The sequence below is a fragment of the Pipistrellus hanaki genome (genome assembly GCF_964339955.1).
Source record: "Pipistrellus hanaki genome assembly, chromosome: 6".
Taxonomy (NCBI): domain Eukaryota; kingdom Metazoa; phylum Chordata; class Mammalia; order Chiroptera; family Vespertilionidae; genus Pipistrellus; species Pipistrellus hanaki.
In genome coordinates this window covers 14,866,260-14,888,786 of record NC_140508.1, presented here as the reverse complement: position 1 = coordinate 14,888,786, position 22,527 = coordinate 14,866,260, and the positions used below count along the sequence as shown (strand labels likewise).

The following is a 22,527-nucleotide window of genomic DNA, read 5'->3' as shown; positions in this document are numbered from 1 at the left end:
ACAATTTATTTTTTAATCCTCACCCAAAGATATTTTCCCATTGAGTGGAAGCAAGAGGGAAAGACAGAGAAATATAGATGTGAGAGATACACATTGATTGATTGCCACTTGCAGGAGAGCCCTGACCAAGGTCTGGGCCAGGGAGGAGCCTGCAACCAAGGTACATGCTCTATGATCGAAATGGAACCCAGGACCTTCTGTCTGTAGGCCGATGCTTCACCCACTGAGCCAAATCAGCTAGGGCTGCCCTAACCAGTTTGGCTCATTGGATAGAGCATCAGCCTTCAGGCTCAAGGTTCCCAGGTTCAATTGTGGTCAAGGGCATGTACCTTGGTTGCTGGCACATCCCCACTGGGGAAGTGTGCAGGAGGCAGCTGACCAATGTTTCTCATCAATGTTTCTAACTCTCTATCCCTCTCCCTTCCTCTCTGTAAAAAAAAAATAATAATCAGCTAGGGCTACAAATGTTTTAGCTGAAACCGGTTTTGCTTAGTGGATAGAGCGTCAGCCTGCGGACTGAAGGGTCCTGGGTTCGATTCTGGTCAAGGGCAGTACTTTAGTTACAGGCACATCCCCAGTAGGGGGTATGCAAGAGGCAGCTGATCAATGATTCTGTCTCATTGATGTCTCTAACTCTTTATCACTCTTCCTCTCTGTAAAAAATCAATAAAATATATTTTTTTTAAATGACTGCTTTACCACCAAAGGTGGTACCGTGGAACTGAGAGCTTAAAAATACAAGGCCTGTTTGAGCTTAAGCAAGTTACCTAACTTCTGTTTCCTAATCAGTACCAAGAGTCTTAAAAACCACCTTAAGGTTGGTTAATCCTCAGAAGCAAATGAAATGTCATCGAGTCTATCACATAGGAGATGCCCCCAAAAAGTTGGTTTTCCTTTTCTATGAAACAAAACACCCAGATGCAAAACTAAACAAAGGAAATGCTATGTCATAAAGCAAATGCACGCCAAGTTTCTGAGCCTTCCTTTTAACAACAACAACAAAAAATTATTGATTTCAGAGGAGAGAAACATCAATGATGACAATCATTGATAAGCTGCTTCTTCTTTTTAAAATAAGATCTTCAAGTTTTTATCATATTTTTTATTATTTTTTAAAATATATTTTATTGATTTTGTACAGAGAGGAAGGGAGAGAGATAGAGTTACAAACATCTATGAGAGAGAGTCATTGATCAGCTGCCTCTTGCACACCCCCTACTGGGGATGTGCCCGCAACCAAGGTACATGCCCTTGACCAGAATCGAACCCGGGATCCTTCAGTCCCCAAGCCGACGCTCTATCCATTGAGACAAACCGGTCTCGGCTGATCAGCTGCTTCTTGCACGCCCCCTAGTGGGGATCCAGCTGGCAACCCAGGCATGTGCCCTGACTGGGAAACCTGGTTCTTGGGCCCATGCTCAACCAGAGCCAGGCGGGCTGAGCCTTCCCTAATCTCAAAGAGCGCACCTCTTTGAACTTACGTGTAAATGAATGAATCAAATGGAAGCTGTGCTTCGCTTAAAGTTTCTTGCTTAACCGCCTGGAAATTCGAAAAGAAATCTGCTCAGTTTACAGGCTCCAACGGAGGCCCGCCCACTGTCCCCTATTTGTCAGGTAAGGACTCTTTTTGTAGGCGGCTGCGCAAGTGGAGGGAAATGTCCCTTTACCGCCGCCGTAGGCCAGGAGGCTCATCAGCGCGCTTCCTATTGGCTGGGCGTGTTTGGCGCCAAAGCGCAGATCAGAGGCGCAGGCTAAGATCAGGAGCTGCGGAGCCAGGGACTACAGGGTCTGAGAGTTGGGGCCGAGAGCTGACCGATCGACCGTTTGGCGTGAAAGCGGGCAGTCGACGAGGCCTCGGGACTGGGGCGACTGCGCCATGTTCTGCGATAGGGCCATCGAGCTGGTCCGCGAGCTGCACCGGGCGCCCGAAGGGCAGCTGCTGGCCTTCAATGTGAGGGGGGCCGGGTGGACGGGATGGGCGTGTTGGGGCCTGGCCTGACGGCAGGGCGGGACGACGCCCTCAGATTTTCCCTTTAGCCTCCCTGGAGGCTTTACTTTATCTCGGGGTGAACTCCAATGCCCAGCACAATAGTTCTGGAACATTTGTGCTGGGCTTTGTATAGGAGGAAAAGTATAGGAGGAAAAAGAAACCCTTTGTTCTTACATCACCCAGAAATTAGGTGCATTTCTTTATATGAGTAACTTTCTTTAGTATTTCTTCATCTATAAATGTATCGCTGTCCCTTTGCTTAACCAAACGTTCATTGCTTGCCTGATAATTAGCATTTGTTGTGCACGCCGGCAACAGCTAGGTTTCTGCCTTAGCCCGTGTGCTCAATGGATAGAGTGTCGGCCTGCAAACTGAAGGTTCCCGGGTTTCATTCTGGTCAAGGACAGGTACCTGATTGCAGGCTTGATCCTCAGCCCCAGGTCAGGGTTCGTGCAGGAGGCAATCAATCAATGTGTCTTACATTTTCATCAGAAATTACATCTTTTCCTATATTTGAGCAAGCTTAAGTAGTTGATTTGTAGTTGTACCAGTAGTGCTAAAGCATTTTTACTAATGCATATATTTTGGCCCTAAAAGTAGAATGGGAACGAACGTATAGGGTATCACAAAAAAATGTATACACACTTTAACAGCTGGTAGCTTTCGATTCTATTACATTTTAAAAATGAAATGTATTTTAATGCACTGTCTTTATAATGTGCATACATTTTTGGGAGCACACCCTGTAGATGAGCTAGTTATTTTGGAGTTGATAGACCTATGTGAATTTCAGAATACTACTCTGTTTATCCTTCCAAGTAAAAAATTTGCTCCAAGATAGATAATAGAAAAGCTCCTTTTGGCCTTTATATTTTTTCAGTACAAACCAAAACACTGTTCTTGGTTAGTACTCTTTTAAGACCATTTTTCAGTAAATAGTAAATTATTTACATACTTTTGTCATGCCTTATTGTGTAGGACTACTGATTTTTTTACCATCCATTTTGTTGAGGTATATTTATATACAATAAAATACACATTTTAATAGGTTTTTGACTTTTGACAAATAATGTACATCCTTATAAGCAGCACCCCAATCAAAATTTCTGTCACCACAAAGGTTCGTTTTTACCTTTTGTAGCTACTTGCTACTTCCCACATGTAGCCTGAGGCAACATGGATTTACTTTTTTTTTTTTTTTAATATATTTTATTGATTTTTTACAGAGAGGAAGAGAGGAGGATAGAGTGTTAGAAACATCGATGAGAGAGAATCATCGATCAGCTGCACACCCTCCACTGGGGATGTGCCCGCAACCAAAGGTACATGCCTTTGACCGGAATTGAACCTAGGACCCTTTAGTCCGCAGGCCAACGCTCCATCCACTGAGCCAAACCGGTTTCGGCGGATTTACTTTTCCATAGATACAGTATATTTGCCTTCTTTGCATATATCTGGATTCGGTGTCCCAGGAGTTACAAACATTATCTGTGAAGGGCCAATTATCTGTGGGATCATACAGTATGTACTCCTTTGTGTCTGACTTCTTTTGCTCAGTATAGTTTGAGATTACCCTTAACCAGTAAATTGGTTCTGTAGTCAGTAATTCTTTTTTTCTTTTTCTTTTTTTAAATATATTTTATTGATTTTATACAGAGAGGAAGAGAGAGGGATAAAGAGTTAGAAACATCGATGAGAGAGAATCATCGACCAGCTGCCTTTTGCACACCCCCTCCTGGGGATGTGCCCGCAACCAAGGTACATGCTCTTGACCAGAATCGAACCCGGGACCCTTCAGTCCCCAAGCCAACGCTCTATCCACTGAGCCAAACCGGTCTCGGCAGTAATTCTTTTAATTGTTTTCCTGTTCTGTTTTTTTATTGTGATGAAAAATACAAAAGATTAATCATTTGAATCTTTCTAAGTGTATACTTCATTAATATTAATTACATTCACATTTTTGTACAGCTATCACCCTTGTATTCAAAACTTTTTTAATCATCCCAAACAGAAACTCTATAACCATTAAGCAGTAACTTCCCATTCCCATCTCCCCCCAGTCCCTGGGAACTTCTAATGTGCTTTCTGTCTCTGTTCTCTATATTTCAGATAAGTGGACTCAGACATTATTTGTCCTTTGTGTCTGGCTTGTTTCACTTAATGTAATGTTTTCAGTGTTGATTCATGTTGATGCATATACTGCATTGCTTGTTTTGTTTTGTTTTGATTCTGTTAGGCTTTTTGTTGTCCTCCATTCTCACCCTTTTTTTTTAAAATATATTTTATTGATTTTTTCAGAGAAGAAGGGAGAGACACAGAGAGCCAGAAATGTCAATGAGAGAGAAACATCGACCAGCTGCCTCTTGCACACCCCCTACTGGGGATGTGCCCGCAACCAACGTACATGCCCCTGACTGGAATCGAACCCAGGACCTTTCAGTCCGCAGACTGACGCTCTACCACTGAGCCAAACCGGTTTCAGCCATTCTCACCCTTTTTATCTACCTCCACCCAACCCTGCCCCGTCTTTCTCTGGTCATCATCACACTGTTGTCTGTGTCCATGGGCTAACTGCATTGCTTTTTACGGCCAAATAATATTCCATCAAATGGACATACCATATATGGTTGATCAGTTCATCAGGGAATCCACTCCATTTTTTGGCTATAATGAATAATACTGTTTTATTTTTATTTTTATTTATTTATTTATTTAATATATTTTATTGATTTTGTACAGAGAGGAAGGGAGAGAGACAGAGAGCTAGAAACATCGATGAGAGAGAGTCATCGATCAGCTGCCTCCTGCACACCCCCCACTGGGGATATGCCCGCAACCAAGGTACATGCCCTTGACCGGAATTGAACCCGGGACCCTCCAGTCCCCAAGCCGACGCTCTATCCATTGAGTCAAACCGGTTTCGGCTGAATAATACTGTTTTAAACATTTGTGTACATGTCTTTGTAAGATTATGTTTTTAATTCTCTTGAGTGTATGCCTAGGAGTGGAATTGCTGGCTAATATGGTAATATGTTTATCTTTTTTGAGGAACCATTAGATTTTTTTTTTTCAGTGCTGTGTACCATTTTTATTTTTATTTTTTTATTTTTATTTTTTTTAATTTTTGCTTATTTATTTATTTATTATTTTTTAATCAATCTTTATTGTTCATATTATTACAAAGGTTCCTCATTTCTTCCCCCTTCCACCAGATTCCCACCCCACCCTCCGCCCCCTCCACACCCCCCATTGTCCTCATCCATAGGTGCACAGTTTATGTTCGCTGTGTACCATTTTTATTCCTACCTGCAATGTATGAGGGTTCTAATTTCTCCCCATCCTCGACAACACTTATTATAGCCATCATAGTAGGTGTGAAAGGACTTGCTTTTTATAAGATATGTAAATCAAATATAAAAATAGTATAGATAGAATATTGTTGCAGACTTGGAGAATTAATGAATATGGACCAATTTGTATATTCCAGGAGGATGGACTCAGGCAAGTTCTGGAGGAGATGAAAGCTTTATATGAACAAAACCAGTCTGATGTGTAAGTTTCTAAAATATTCATATTTTAAAACAATTTAAGAGATGTGATATTAAAAGATAATCTTATATCAGTTTTTATTTTTTTAAATATATTTTATTTATTTATTTATTTTTTTTACAGAGAGGAATGGAGAGGGATAGAGAATTAGAAACATCGATGAGAGAGAAACATCGATGAGCTGCCTCCTGCACACTCCATCTATGGTTTCCACTGCTTGCTTTCATTTATAAACTGAGAGAGTGGTTATTTTGTAAACTTAGCAGGAGCAGTAGTGATTCCAGTAGCTTGAGTGAAGGTCATTGAGAACTAGGGCTACAAAAGGCTACAGATTGTACGTGAGAAAGATCTATAGAGCTAAGCATTTGGACTGTATAACAAACTTCAGAGGTCCCTGTGATTTGGTGAAGAGTAAGCCACAAAAGTGTCTGAAAGACACCAAATTCTAGATCAGAAGTGAGGTATTCCGATCTCAGCCTGGAGAGAAGTTACATGTAACCTGAGGTTTCATCTTCGGCTTTGTTAAGTACAATGTTTTTCCGTTACTTGGATATTCAAATCAGTAGCATGGTGGAGCTTACAGAACAACAGGAACACTTTCAGCTACAGTGTTTAAGGGTGGATACAGAAAAGTCTTCATGGAATGTGGGACTGAATCACAACAGATTTGCAGTAAATCTAAAGTCCTAAAGGGAAGTTCCTGAGACATTCATTCATTCATTCACTAACAAATATGTATTGAACAATTATATGCTGATAAATGGTTCTGGTATTTCAGTTGTAAACACAGTAGTCAAGATTTCTGTCACCATGGCCCTCACTGTCTAATGCAGAAGACAGATAGACCAAATCGGGATACATGCTATGGAAGAACACAACAGAGGGCTAGGAGAGAGGAAAATGAAGTGAAGATATAATCAGATCAAGGAATCTGAGAATTTATTTCCAAAGAAGAGACATTTCAGCTGAGGCCTGAAGGAGAGCAGATTTTTAGCTAGATAGTAATTGTGGCAGAGAGCATTCCAAGTAGAGGGAACAGCATATGCAAAGTCCCAGAGTCATGAAAGAGGGTGGGATGCTCAGGAAACTGCCAAAGAAGGCCAGTGTGGCTTAAGCCTATAAGCAAGCAAAGCATGACACCAGGTCATATTTTTAAATATGTAGGGCAGCTGGTCTCATGTTTGTGCTTTGAAGGATCACCCTGACTGCTATGTGGACAGTGGAAGGAGGAGCTGAGAGGAGAGGGGGGCATGCTGGTCATCCAGGTGACAGGAGAGGTGACTTGGAGTAGCTAAAAAGTGAAGAGGTTAAAAACTTGTTTTGGATGTGGCCTAATAGACCTTGAGGGAATGATTTTCCTGTACAGGCAGTCCTCGGGTCACATCAGACTTGACATTTCGTGGGCATGTCGCCATCTCTCATCTATTTATAAAAAAAAAAAAAAGTCCTGTCATTTCGATGTATGTACATATGTATGTGCTTGATTTTTTTTTATTTACTTACCACAAGTAAAGGTCAGGAATTGTTGTCTTTCTTTTAAATTTTTTTTACTGTTTCGCTTCATTACTGCTGTGTATGTGCTCCATGTGAGTGACGTAGGTGCTTATGTAGGTGGGTTCCGATTTGCAGCAAAAATTGCGTTACGTCGCGCCATAGGAACGGATCTCCGACGTAACCCAGGATCTGTATTTATACCATTTGCAAATTCATAATCCCAAAATTCTATTCCTTCTTCTCCTAATTTCTTTTTAAGGGGACAATCACTATTATCAGTTTCTGGTTAAACTTACTTGTCACGAGAAATCTATTTTAAGTTACTCATATAAGTAAATTTTTTAGCAAATCCTTCTGTACTTAATAAAGTACCCTGATGTTAATTTAGGTGTATTTTATCTGTACTACTACTCTGTAATCCAGAGCACACTGTAAACAGTGTGGTGAATCAATCTGACTTAGAAGTGTGTAGAACAGATCTAGAAGACATGTTTGGGTGGGACATGTATTTTGGCTCTGTTTGCAGGGCCTGTAGCATTCACTGCATGGAGTTGTTTTTTATATTTATCTGGTTCCTTTTAAAACTCTAAAGTTGACTTTTTAAAAAATATATTTTATTGATTTTTTACAGAGAGGAAGAGAGAGGGATAGAAACATCGATCAGCTGCCTCCTGCACACCCCCCACTGGAGATGTGCCCGCAACCAAGGTACATGCCCTTGACCGGAATTGAACCTGGGACCTTTCAGTCCGCAGGCCGACGCTCTATCCACTGAACCAAACCGGTTTCAGCAAAGAAAGAACTTTTACCATTTACAACAGCATGGATGGACCTGGAGAGCATTATGCTAATTGAAATAAGCCAGTCAGAGAAAGATAAATACCTCATGTTCTCACTCATTTGTAGAATATAATGAACAACATAAACTGATGAACAAAAATAGATCCAGAGACATAGAAGCATCAATCAGACCATCAAACCTCAGAGGGAAGGTGAGGGGAAGGTGGGATAAGAGATCAACCAGAGGACTTGTATCCATGCCTGTGAGCATGACCAACAGATAACAGGGGTGTGGGGGCATGTGCTAGCGGGCGGGAGCAGGTGGGGTGAGGTCAATGGGGGGAAAAAGAAGACATGTAAAACTTTTAACAATAAAGAATTAGAAAAAAATGAAAAACATATAAGTCAGTTGTTAGTTGGCTTTAAAAATTTTATTTATACTGAAATAGACATAATTTGTTCTTTTCCTATTCAAATGTTACTAGGAATGAAGCGAAGTCAGGTGGACGAAGTGATTTGATACCAACCATCAAATTTCGACACTGTTCTTTGCTAAGAAATCGACGCTGCATTATAGCATACTTGTAAGTCTCTCAGAATTTGCCTGGGGTGTTAGGGAATAATGGGGCATTTTCCACGTGGTTTCCTTTTAACCATTTCAAATGGAAAACAAATTCTTTTTTTTTTTCTTTTTTTTTTAATATATTTTATTGATTTTGTACAGAGAGGAAGGGAGAGAGATAGAAGGCTAGAAACATCGATGAGAGAGAGTCATCGATCAGCTGCCTCTTGCACACCCCCTACTGGGGATATGCCCACAACCAAGGTACATGCCCTTGACTGGAATCGAACCCAGGTCCCTTCAGTCCCCAAGCCGACTCTCTATCCATTGAGCCAAACCGGTCTCGGCGGAAAACAAATTCTTAGATTTGTCTCTTTCTTTATAACCATTCTAAATTTTTGTTTGCATTTAAAATTTTTTATTATGAAAAATTGCAATATTCATAAAACTAGGGAGAATAATTTTATGAACCCCCATAGGCCCATCATAAATGTGTAACAATTTTTTAACATTTTGCCATAAATGTTTTTTGTTTTTGTTTTAATATGTTTATTGATTTCAGAAAGGAAGGCAGAGGGAGAGAGAGACAGAAACATCAGTGATGAGAGAGAATCATTGATCAGCTGCCTTTTACACACCCTACATTGGAGATCGAGCCAGCAGCCCAGGCATGTGCCCTGACCAAGAATGGAACTGTGACCTTCTGGTTCATAGGTTGACATTCAACCACTGAGCCATGCCGACTGGGCTGCCATAAGTGTTGTTTTTTTGTGGGTTTTTTTTTTTAAATATATTTTATTGATTTTTTACAGAGAGGAAGGGAGCGAGATAGGAAGTTAGAAACATCGATGAGAGAGAGAGACATCGACCAGCTGCCTCCTGCACACCCCCTACTAGGGATGTGCCTGCAAGCAAGGTACATGCCCTTGACCGGAATCGAATCTGGAATCCTTGAGTACCCAGGCCGACGCTCTATCTACTGGAGCCAAACCAGTTTCGGCTGCCATAATGTTTTATTTATTTATGCTACACTATTGTAGAGCATCATGACATTTTACCACTAAATACTTTAGTATGCACCTCTAATCAATAACACTTCTGTCTAATCAACATTCATATTTTCTGCCTTGTCCCCAAGATGACTTCTCACACTTATCTCAGGAGCCAAATAAAGTCCGCATAATACATTTAGATTAATGTGAGTCTTAATCTCTCCTCATCAAAACAGCTTTTTTTTTTTTTTTTTTTTCAAATCAATCTTTATTGTTCATATTATTACAAAGGTTCCTCATTTCTTCCCCCCTCCACCAGGTTCCCACCCCACCCTCCGCCCCCTTCCCATCCCCCATTGTCCTCATCCATAGGTGCACAGTTTATGTTCAGTCTCTTCCTCCCTCCCTTTCCCCGATAGTAAATCCCTTTTCAGATAGTAAATCTGTTACTTAGCATTATCTCATATCAATAATACCTCCACATGCCCAATGATACACTTCACACAAAAGACATTTCCAAATAGGTCAACCAGCCTCATCCAGGCCCCACCCAAGGCACTCACAGATCAACACCCCAGCGCTATACTAACTCAACACATCCAGATCTAAGCCTTCATCACTTGATTCAGCAGACCCTCAAGTTCCCGCAAAAGTTTCCAGCCATGTCTGAGAGGCAGCCGTGGGCAGGTACAGGCGAGGAGCGTGCTGTTTCGGGCCTGGCTGCTCCGGGCCTGGCCTCTGTTGCTCTGGTTCGTTCCACAACCAGCTGCTCCGGGTCTGGTCACTGCCGCTCCCGACCTAGTTGCTCTGGACTTGGCTGTTGCTGCTACAGGCCTGGCCGCACCCGACCCGGCTGCTCTGGGACCGGTTGCTCCGGTCCCGGCCGCTCCGGGCCTGGCCGCTCCCAGCCTGACAGCCGCTGCTCCGGGCCTGGCTGCTCCCAGCCTGGCAGCCATTGCTCCTGGCCTGGCCGCACCAGACCCGGCTGCTCCGGGCCTGGCCGCTCCCAGCCTGGCAGCTGCTGCTCCTGGCCTGGCCGCACCAGACCCGGCTGCTCCGGGCCTGGCCGCTCCCAGCCTGGCAGCCGCTGCTCCTGGCCTGGCCACACCAGACCCGGCTGCTCCGGGCCTGGCCGCTCCCAGCCTGGCAGCTGCTGCTCCGGGCCTGGCCGCTCCCAGCCTGGCAGCCGCTGCTCCTGGCCTGGCCGCACCAGACCCGGCTGCTCCGGGCCTGGCCGCTCCCAGCCTGGCAGCCGCTGCTCCAGGCCTGGCCGCACCAGACCCGGCTGCTCCGGGCCTGGCCGCTCCCAGCCTGGCAGCCGCTTCTCCAGGCCTGGCCACTCCCAGCCTGGCAGCCGCTGCTCCGGGCCTGGCCGCACCAGACCCGGCTGCTCCGGGCCTGGCCGCTCCCAGCCTGGCAGCCGCTGCTCCTGGCTTGGCCGCACCAGACCCGGCTGCTCCGGGCCTGGCCGCTCCCAGCCTGGCAGCCGCTGCTCCGGGCCTGGCCACACCAGACCCGGCTGCTCCGGGCCTGGCCGCTCCCAGCCTGGCAGCCGCTGCTCCTGGCCTGGCCGCACCAGACCCGGCTGCTCCGGGCCTGGCCGCTCCCAGCCTGGCAGCCGCTGCTCCGGGCCTGGCCGCTCCCAGCCTGGCAGCCGCTGCTCCGGGCCTGGCCGCACCAGACCCGGCTGCTCCGGGCCTGGCCGCTCCCAGCCTGGCAGCCGCTGCTCCTGGCCTGGCCGCACCAGACCCGGCTGCTCCGAGCCTGGCCGCTCCCAGCCTGGATTCTTCGTGGTTGTCTACTGCTGTTCTGGGCCTGGCTGCTCCCAACCCGGCTGCTCTGGGCCGGGCTTCTCCGGGCCCAGCCACTCCGTGTCTGGGTGTTCCTGGACTGGCCACCCTGGGCTTGGCCGCCTCTGCCTCAGGCCTGGCTGCCACTGCCCCAGGTCTGGCTGCTCCAGTGCTGGCCGTTGATGCTCTTGTTCTGGCTGCTGCTGTTCTGGGGCCTGGCCACTGCTGCTCCGGGCCCAGCTGCCACTGCCTTGTGCCTGGCCACTCTAGGCCTGGTCGCCGCTGTTCCAACATTCTGTCCCTTTTTTCTCTTCTTTTTTTTTTTTTCTTTTTTTAAAAAAAAACAACAAAACGCATTTATATTGCAATGTTGGCTGGTGCGTTGAGTTCTGACTTAGTCTTTGATTTTTCAAGATCTTCTTTGTATTCTTTCTTAAGTAATTTTACTATCATTTGCTCTCACTTGATTTCTTCACATTGAGAACTTCTTTGGTTTCTTCCTCCTTGTCCTGGGAGCTCAGCAGGTTGGCCTGTGGCACCCCTTTGTTCTCCGCAGGCTCCCACGCTGCTCCAGCCTGTTGCCGGGGTCGGCGCCGCCCAGGAAGCAGCCCCCGTCCTTGGCTCCGTTGCCAGCGCTCAGCAGTCGAAGGCTCAGGGGCACCCCCCCCACTGGGGGCCCCGTCGCCCGGCTCCTTGCTGGCGCCCAGCTGGCCGGTGTCCGGCAGGGGCTCCTGCTCCTCGTGGCGTTCCTCCAGTCTGGAGCTTTCTTTCTCCCTCCCACTAGGGGAGTCCAGGATCAGAGTCAACAGACTGTCCTCTGCGCACAGTGTGCGCGACTCCGGGGGCTCGGCCTTTCGCCGCGCTCCCAGGACTCCACCTCACAGCCCCGTCTCCCCCTGCCCGAGCCTGGGTCCCCAGGGACTGGCCCAGACCTGGAGTTCGGGGAGGTCTGGACTGAGGCTCAGAGGTGCCGCCGGAGGCTTTGTTTCTTCCGGCTAGGGTAATCCAGCATCAGAGTCAACATTCAGTCCTCTGCGCGCCATGTGCGCGCGACTCCGGGGGCCCCGCATTTCGCCGTCCCCCGGGATTGTCTCCCCCTGCCGGAGCCTGGGTCCCCAGGGTCTGGCACATAACTTGGGGCTCAGCGCTGCCGGTTCGGGGGTTCCGCCCAGGCTGGGGGTTCTATTTCCTTCCCGCTAGGGAATGCCAGGCAGCACCCAGCCCTCTCCTCCTCTCCGGCTGCGACCTCTCCGCGCGCGCGTGCGTGCGAGCGCGCAGCATGTCTCCGTACCTTAGGCTTTTTTTCAGCTCCTCTGATTTTCCTTCTGGTTTTCTCCCTCCTTCCTATTGTAGAGTTTTCAGTCAGTCGACTACCTGTAGCTCTGGGCAATGTCCACTCTACATTTTAGTTGTATTCCTTTGAAATTGTTGTGAGCTGCTGCGGCTAGGTGTATACCCGAGCAGCCATCTTGGATCCTCCCAAAACAGCTTTTGATATCCCTTTTGTTAAGCATCTAATGCCTTCTTAATCTCCTAGGTATGACCGATTGCTTCGGATTCGAGCACTCAGGTGGGAATACGGCAGTGTTCTGCCAAATATTTTGCGATTTCACATGTCTGCTGAAGAAGTAAGTTAGCACTGTTATTCAGTTACGAATTTGGAAAATGCTGAGGTTCTGGCATTGTTCTATAATATATTTATTAGTATTTATCTTTTTGTATTTTTGTTTTAACATTTTAACTTTTTAAAAAATATATATATTATTGATTTTTTACAGAGAGGAAGGGAAAGGGATAGAGAGTTAGAAACATTGACCAGCTGCCTCCTACACACCTACTGGGGATATACCTGCAACCAAGGTACATGCCCTTGACCGGAATCGAACCCGAGACCTCTCAGTCTGCAGGCCGATGCTCTATCCATTGAGCCAAACCAGTCACAGCAACATTTTAACATTTTTATTATGTAATACATAGTCTAGATTTGGGAAAATCAATATAAGAAATAATTATAAAAGTACATTTTATAATATTATATATAAACATAAGTCTAAAGACAAAAATGATTATCTTAGTTGTACAAATAATCAGAAATAACATTTAATTATAGCAGTAACTGGAAATTTCAACTTTTTCAGAAGAAAAAAATTTTAGTAAGAATAAAAAAATCAGCTGAAACCGGTTTGGCTCAGTGGTAGAGCGTTGGTCTGTGGACTGGAAGGTCCCGGGTTCGATTCCGGTCAGGGGCATGTGCGTTGGTTGCGGGCACATCCCCAGTGGGGGGTGTGCAGGAGGCAGCTGGTCGATGTTTCTCTCTCATCGACGTTTCTAGCTCTCTGTCTCTCCCTTCCTCTCTGTAAAAATCAATAAAATATATTTAAAAAAAAAAAAAAGAATAAAAAAATCAGCACTAAACTGCAAAGATTTGGGAGCTTCTCTATGAGATAAGAATGTTCTGTTTTCCATAAAAGCCACCAAATAAGAAAATAATATTTTTTTAAAAAATATTTTTTATTGATTTTGTACAGAGAGGAAGGGAGAGAGACAGAGAGTTAGAAACATCATTGAGAGAGAGTCTTCCATCAGCTGCCTCTTGTACACCCCCTACTGGGGATATGCCCGCAACCAAGGTACATGCCCTTGACCGGAATCGAACCCGGGACCCTTCAGTCCCCAAGCCGACGCTCTATCCATTGAGCCAAACCGGTCTCAGCGAAAATAAGATTTTCTTTCTTTTTTTTTTTTTTTTTTAAAGTAGACTGAATAGGCAAAGACTATTTCTCTGAATTGTTAGTTTTTTCTGTTTATTATTCATAAGGTTTTCAGTCTTATAATTCCAGTATAACTTTATATGTATGTTTAAACACACAAATGCATATAAACGGGATGAAAATTTTAAAGCTTAAATTTCAGCATTTAGATATAACTCATTAACTTATATAAAACTATGAATGTACATCACATTTATCATCATAATTAGAGTTTTACAAAGACCAAATATGTGTTGCTTATTTTGCATTGCCTTTATAATTTGTACCTTTCAACTTTTAATCTCTCTTTTTTTTTCTTTTTTTAAATATATTTTATTGATTTTGTACAGAGAGAAAGGGAGAAAGATATAGAGTTAGAAACATCAATGAGAGAGAGTCATTGATCAGCTGCCTCTTGCACACCTCCTACTGGGGATATGCCCGCAACCAAGGCACATGCCCTTGACCGGAATCGAACCCGGGACCTTTCAGTCCCCAAGCTGACGCTCTATCCATTGAGCCAAACCGGTTTCAGCATAAACTTTTAATCTCTTAGAAAGTGTCCAGGTAACCAAAGATTTCAGATAACCAATGTTTATCTATAAATTAACTTAATATTAGTCCAATCTGTAAGGATGTTGGAAATTATATTTATTTTTATTTAAAAAAAATATATATATATATCGATTGATTGATTGATTGATTTTCAGAGAGGAAGGAAGAGGGAGAGACAGGTAGAAACATCAGTGATGAGAGAATCATTGATTGGCTGCTTCCTGCACGCCCCCTACTGGGGATTAAACCCACACCCTGGGCAAATGCCCTGACTAGGAATCAGTGACCTGGTTCATAGGAGGGTGCTCAACCTCAGCCTTGTCAGCCAGGCTTATTTATATATTTGTTATTTATTTATTTACTTATTTATATATTTGTTATTTATTTATTTACTTATTTATATATTTGTTATTTATTTATTTGCTTATTTATATATTTGTTATTTATTTATTTGCTTATTTGTATATTTGTTATTTATTTATTTGCTTATTTGTATATTTGTTATTTATTTATTTGCTTATTTGTATATTTGTTATTTATTTATTTGCTTATTTATATATTTGTTATTTATTTATTTGCTTATTTATATATTTGTTATTTATTTATTTGCTTATTTATATATTTGTTATTTATTTATTTGCTTATTTATATATTTGTTATTTATTTATTTGCTTATTTGTATATTTGTTATTTATTTATTTGCTTATTTGTATATTTGTTATTTATTTATTTGCTTATTTATATATTTGTTATTTATTTATTTGCTTATTTATATATTTGTTATTTATTTATTTGCTTATTTATATATTTGTTATTTATTTATTTGCTTATTTATATATTTGTTATTTATTTATTTGCTTATTTATATATTTGTTATTTATTTATTTGCTTATTTATATATTTGTTATTTATTTATTTGCTTATTTGTATATTTGTTATTTATTTATTTACTTATTTATATATTTGTTATTTATTTATTTGCTTATTTATATATTTGTTATTTATTTATTTGCTTATTTATATATTTGTTATTTATTTATTTACTTATTTATATATTTGTTATTTATTTATTTGCTTATTTGTATATTTGTTATTTATTTATTTACTTATTTGTATATTTGTTATTTATTTATTTGCTTATTTATATATTTGTTATTTATTTATTTACTTATTTATATATTTGTTATTTATTTATTTGCTTATTTATATATTTGTTATTTATTTATTTGCTTATTTATATATTTGTTATTTATTTATTTACTTATTTATATATTTGTTATTTATTTATTTACTTATTTATATATTTGTTATTTATTTATTTGCTTATTTATATATTTGTTATTTATTTACTTATTTATATATTTGTTATTTATTTATTTACTTATTTACTTAGTTGAAAGTATTACATATGTCCCCTTTTTTCTCCCCATTGACCCCCTTCAGCCCACTCCCAGGCCTTCAGCACCCTTAGCCTGTGTTCATAGGTTCTGCAAATATTCATACAAGGTTTTTAGTTGATTACCTCCCACCCACCCTTCCCCCGCCTTCGCTCTGAGATTTTGCACTCTGTTCCCTGCTTCCATGTGTATGGATCCACTCCTTTCATCAGTTTATTTTGTTACTTAGTTTCCACATATGGGAGTGAGATCATGTGATATTTGTCTTTCTCTGACTGACCTATTTCACTGAGCATGATACTCTCTAGGTCCCTACATGCTATCTCAAAGGATAGGAGATTTTTTTTTTTTTACTGCTGCATAGTATTCCATGGTGCAAATGTACCACAGCTTTTTTATCCACTCACCTGCTGATGGGCACTTGGGCTGTTTGCAGATCTTAGCGATTGTAAATTGTGTTGCTATGAACATAGGGGTGCATACATTCTTTCTCATTGGTGCTTTGGGTTTCTTAAGGATATTTTCCTAAAAGTGGGATCACTGGGCCAAATGGCAGTTCTATACTTAATTTTTTGAGGACACTCCGTACTGTTTTCCATAATGGTGCACCAGTCTGCATTCTCATCAGCAATGTACTAGGGTTTCCTTTTCTCCACATCCTCGCCCGCACTTGTCATTTGTTGATTTGTTGATGGTAGCTATTCTGACAGGTGTGAGGTGATATCTCATTGTCGTTTTAATTTGCATCTCTCCAATGATCAGTGACTTTGAGCATTCTTTCATATGTCTCTTGGCCATTTGTATGTCCTCTTTGGAGAAGTGTCTGTTTAGGTCCTTTGCCCATTTTTTAATTGTATTATTTGTCTTCCTTTTGTTAAGTTGTATGAGTTCCTTATATTTGGGATATTAACCTTTATTTGATGTGTCATTGTCAAATATGTTCTCCCATACACTGGTCCCCCTTTTCATTTTGTTAATGGTTTCTTTTGCCGTACAGAAGCATTTTCTTTTGCTGTAGTCCCATTTGTTTATTTTCTCTGTAGTTTCCTTTGCCTTAGCAGATGTATCAGCAAACATTGTTATGAGAGATGTCTGAGATTTTGTTGCCTATGGTTTCTTCTAGGATTTTTATGGTTTCACAACTTACATTTAATTTTTTTTTAATTTTATAGGGTTGGCTTTTATTGTAGGTCTGATTCATTTTTTTAAAAATATATTTTATTGATTTTGTACAGAGAGGAAGGGAGAGAGATAGTTAGAAACATCGATGAGAGAGAGTCATCGATCAGCTGCCTCCTGCACACCCCCTACTGGGGATGTGCCAGCAACCAAGGTACATGCCCTTGACCGGAATCGAACCTGGGACCTTTCAGTCTCCAAGCTGACGCTCTATCCATTGAGCCAAACCGGTTTCGGCTACATTTAATATTTTATCCATTTTGAGTTTATTCTTGTGTTTGATGTCAATTGGTGGTCTAGTTTCTTTTTTTTTTTTTTTGCATGTATCTGTCCAGTTTTCCCAACACCATTTATTGAAGAGACTGTCTTGACTCCATTGTATGCTCTTGCCTCCTTTATCAAATATGAATTGAGTGTATATATTAATTGAGCATAATGGCTTGGGCTGATTTCTGGGTTCTCTGTTCTGTCCCATTGATCTATATGCCTGTTCTTGTGCCAGTACCAGACTGTTGTGATTACAGTGGCTTTGCAGTATAACTTGATATCTGACATTGTGATTCCTCCAACTTTATTTTTCTTTCTCACGATTGCTGCAGCTATTTGGGGTCTTTTTGATTCTGTATAAATTTTTGGAATATTTGTTCTAGCTCTGTGAAATATGCCATTGGTATTTTAATTTTAAAAGATGAGTATACAATTTTTGCAAGTTGTTTTTCTTAAAACTTTGTCAACTTATGTTTGCAGGTGGAATGGTTCAATCATTATAAAAAGTCTCTTGCTACTTATATGAGGTCATTGGGAGGAGAGGAAGGCTTAGATATTACACAGGATATGAAACCTCCCAAAAGTTTATATATTGAAGTAAGTATACTTAAAAATGGATTTTTATTTAATGCATAGATTGTGCTGCCTTTTGTCTATGGGATATATAAATATATATTAATTTATTTTAAAAAGGAAAGTGAAAATTAAACTGAAACCAAAAATGTTACCTATAGGTGAATGATGGGGCTAGGATAGAAAAGCTAAAATATTCTGAATAGACCTGTTTTAATAGTTTTGACTTTAGAACCATGTAAACATTTTTTTAAATATATTTTATTTATTTTTTAGAGAGGAAGAGAGAGGGATAATTAGAAACATCGATATCGATGAGAGAGAATCATTGATCAGCTGCCTCTTACACACCCCCTACTGGGGATGTGCCCGCAACCAAGGTACATGCCCTTGACCAGAATCGAACCTGGGATCTTTCAGTCCACAGGCCAACGCTCTATCCACTGTAGAACCATGTAAACATTTATATATATAAAAGCCTATTCAGTAACATGTAGTGTGCAGCTTTTGTCGGACTCTTATTTGAACATGGCAACTTTAAAAAAAAACTTATGACATAAATGAGGAAATTTGGGTACTAACTGGATATTTCATGATTTAAAATTCTTAAGTGCTCACTTCAGCAGCACATATTTAAAATTGGAATGATACAGAGAAGATTAGTGTGGCCCCTGCATAAATTCGTGAAACATTCCATATTTAAAAAAAAAAAAATTCTTAATTAGATGAAGTAATGGTATTGAGATTGTATTTTTTTTCAAAATAATCTCATTTTGTAGAAATAGATACTAAAATATTTATAGATGAAATGAAACTATGTCTAGGATTTGCTTCAAAATTTAGAAGGAAACAAGATTAGCCAGATGTTGGTAATTGTTGAAGCCAATTGATAGGACATTGATTTTGGAGTATTGGTCTTTTTACTTTTTTGTTGTTGTTGTTAATATAGCTTTATTGATTTCAGAGAAGAAGGGAGAGGGAGAGAGAGAAACATCAGTGATGAGAGGATCATGGATTGGCTGTCTTCTGCACACCCTCTACTGGGGATTGAGCCCACAACCCAGGCACGTGCCCCTGACCGGGAATCGAACCTGGGACCTTCAGTCCACAGGCTGACACTCTATTCATTGAGCCAAACCAGCTAAGGCAGTCTTTTTACTTTAAAAAAAAAAAAAGTTTTTATTGATTTTTAGAGAAAAAGGAAAAGGGATAGAGACATAGAAACCTCTATGAGAAACATCGATCGGCCGCGTCCTACATGCCCCTACTGGGGACTTAACTGCAACTCAGCCATGTGCCCTAACGGGAAATCGAATCAGCAACCCCCTGGTTCATGGGTTGATGCTCAATCATTGAGCCACACCAGCTGGGCTGGTGTTTTTACTTTTGAATATGTTTGCGATTTTCCATAATCTGTTTAAAGAAGTAAAAAATGTATTATTGGTAATTTTCTAGAATAGTCTTTCTCAAACTAAGTTAAAATACCTTGAGAGGTCATGGTAGAATTCCAGAGGAATTATAGGACATGATGAAATTACCTAGAAAAAGTAGATGGCTGAGACTAATTGCTGGAGTTGGCTTTACTAATACTAATCCTACCGTGTTTTTCCGAAAATAAGACATCCTCCGAAAATAAGACCTAGCGCATGGAAAGATAAGACATCCCCTGAAAATAAGACCCAGCACAACTTTGGGAGGAAAAATTAATATTTAATATAAGACACTGTCTTATTTCCAGGGAAACAGGGTAGTACTCAGGAAATAGTAAACTCCAGGCTGGAGTTATTATAGAAGATGAAAAAATGTCCTGTTTCCTGTGGCAGCAGCTGTAACTATAGTTAGGAATGTAACCTTCTCTCCAGGCACGTTCTGCTCTACAGCTGTAGAAGGTCTATCAAAAGGCAGTCTTGCCGAAACTGGTTTGGCTCAGTGGATAGAGCATCAGCCTGTGGACTGAAAGGTCAAGGGCATGTACCTTGGTTGCAGGCACATCCCCAGGAGGGGTATGCAGGAGGCAACTGATCAATGCTTCTCTCTCTCTCTCTCTCTCTCTCTCTCTCTCTCTCTCTCTCTCTCTCTCTTCCTCTCTGTAAAAAAATCAATAAAATGTATTAACAACAAAAAAAGGCAGTCTTAGGCTTCTAAGAACCTCTCCTGATTCTTTTTTTTTTCTTTTTTTTTTAATATATTTTATTCATTTTTCACAGAGAGGAAGAGAGAGGATAGAGCTAGAAACATCGATGAGAGAGAAATATCGACTAGCTGCCTCTTGCACACCCCCTACCGGGGATGTGCCCGCAACCGAGGTACATGCCCTTGACCGGAATCGAACCTGGGACCTTTCAGTCCACAGGCCGACACTCTATCCACTGAGCCAAACCGGTCTCGGCCTCTCCTGATTCTTAAGAGTCTGCATCTGCTCTTCCATAGTTTACTTGTAAGTATTTTTGGGAAAGAGTTTGTCAGATGAAATTGGAAAAATCTTTTTAAAACAAGCTTTGCAGATTCACCTATGGTCTATTTTCAGATATTGATTATTTTATGGAAGGGAACCATAAAGAGGCAGGTTGGAGTTGATCTAAAGCATTCTCTTTTCTTTGTAAATATATATTTCAACTGCTTGGTAGTTCCGGATTTGCAGAGGGAAAAGACGCAGTAATGTGTCTCCCCTTAGCAGCTCCCTGGGTTCCTTGCTGTCAGCATAACAAACACATACATTTGGAGATTTAGCCATTCTTCTTCCTCTTCGTCAAAACTGGACCGTTCAAACCACTGCTAGCATACCACAGTAGGAGAACTAGGCGCAAGTACACAGAGAATAAACAAGCCAACAGAAAGCCTAATACCTTTACTTTGTGACTATTTAGATAATTCTTAATTACTTTGTCGTCATTTCATATTAAAAATAATTTAGATAAAACATCAGTTTTTCCTTTTAGGTGCGATGTCTAAAGGACTATGGAGAATTTGAAGTTGATGATGGCACTTCAGTCCTATTAAAAAAAAATAGCCAGGTATTTCTTGTCTAAAGATACTTTAAATCTTGTAAGAGTGTTGTATGATGGAAACGTTAAAAGCAGTAACAAAATAAACACCACTCTGTGATAGTCATTTATATCTAGGCGTTATGTTTAGTGTAAGACTATGTTTTATAAATATAAAGAAAGGTTGAGGAAAATGTTACATATATTAAGAAAAAGTTAATTAATTTCCTAGAATATTGCTTGTATTTAACACTAAGTCTTTTCCAGGGAAATTATCACAATGGGCTTTATTCTAGTTAAGCATTGTGAAAATGTTGGATTTCACACCTTTGAATTATATTTTAACAGGTGATAAGCATTGATTTTTAGCTTGTACTTTACATTATAAACCCTAGTTCTTTAGCAAACAAATGATGAGATAGATAAAAAATTTCTAACGAATATATTAACAAAATTTAATAGGGAAAGACTACAACTGTGAAGTTGTAACTGAAATCAAATTTTCCCTTACAAAATAATCTCAACATTTATTATTTCCTTAGAAATCTTCAAGTTCCCAGTAGATTAATTTCACATTAGCTTAATTTACCCTATTTCAGACTCAAATCCTATAAAAGGTTTAATGGAGACATTTCCTTGCTGGTCTTCCTAATGAATTGTACAACTTGTCATCTGGTGCCTAAAAATCTCACCGACCTGGGTTTTCTGTGCATGAATTCAAAATGTAAACCTTAAGGAAAGTACCAACTAGAATTCAGAAGTCTTTAAATTTAACTTAAACAAGCTATGAATTTGCTTATAAAATCAGAATTCAGTACAATTCTGCATACCATCGGTTTCAGTAGATGAAAACAGCAGATATACTAAAAGTTTAACTTTTAATTATATAACTGTTGGGATATGAATAATGTATAATCAGTTGCCGCTTTTTAATGATGTAAAATGTAATTTAAAACTTACAATCATTTCTCTTTCTTTCCCCCACCTGCTCACTCAGCACTTTCTGCCTCGATGGAAGTGCGAGCCGCTGATTAGACAAGGTGTTCTGGAGCACGTCCTGTGGTGACTCACTGTGTACGAGGCTGTTCCCATGCACAACACTTACACACTCCCTTCCCCCTGCCCTTATGCCCACCCGTCTCTGGTTTTAAAGGTTACAGACACTCTTTGATACAACCAGGAATACTCAGCTGAGAATGGTTTGTTTTCTATTGTATAGGACTCTTTTTTGTAATCTGCATCCATAATTATAACATTCCTACAGTCACAATGTCTGGGTGTGGTTTTGTGTTTTGTTTTTTTCATGAAAGTAAATATTTATTACACTTGAATAAAATATATATATATTTTTTATTTCAGAGTGGAAGGGAGAGAGAAACATTAAAGATGAGAATCATTGCCGAAGCCGGTTTGGCTCAGTGGTAGAGCGTCTGTCTGCGGACTGAAAGGTCCTGGGTTCGATTCCGGTCAGGGGCATGTACCTTGGTTGCGGGCGCATCCCCGGTAGGGGGTGTGCAAGAGGCAGCTGGCCGATGTTTCTCTCTCATCGACGTTTCTAGCTCTCTATCTCTCTCCCTTCCTCTCTGTAAAAAATCAATAAAATATATTTAAAAAAAAAAAAAAAAAAAAAGAGAATCATTGATTGGCTGCCTCCTGCACACCCCA

General features: G+C 40.9%; 1 protein-coding gene across 1 annotated transcript; it reads left to right on the top strand.

Annotated features, from left to right (window-relative positions):
- Positions 1-1,722: 1,722 nt before the first annotated feature.
- On the top strand, positions 1,723-22,130 carry GINS1 (GINS complex subunit 1). The gene is made up of 7 exons (XM_084887784.1): positions 1,723-1,951; positions 5,478-5,542; positions 8,299-8,397; positions 12,695-12,785; positions 17,786-17,902; positions 20,818-20,892; positions 21,860-22,130. Exons 1-7 carry the CDS (start codon positions 1,877-1,879, stop codon positions 21,926-21,928), a joined length of 591 nt encoding a protein of 196 aa, XP_084743910.1. The 5' UTR covers positions 1,723-1,876; the 3' UTR covers positions 21,929-22,130.
- Positions 22,131-22,527: the final 397 nt, after the last annotated feature.

What these genes read in the sequence shown, in the direction of transcription:
- GINS1 (XM_084887784.1), top strand. Translation starts at nt 1,877, where the DNA reads ATGTTCTGCGATAGGGCCATCGAGCTGGTCCGCGAGCTGCACCGGGCG. An exon ending in GAACAAAACCAGTCTGATGT is followed by an intron (nt 5,543 to 8,298) that starts GTAAGTTTCTAA and finishes AAATGTTACTAG; the next exon opens with GAATGAAGCGAAGTCAGGTG. An exon ending in CGCTGCATTATAGCATACTT is followed by an intron (nt 8,398 to 12,694) that starts GTAAGTCTCTCA and finishes TTAATCTCCTAG; the next exon opens with GTATGACCGATTGCTTCGGA.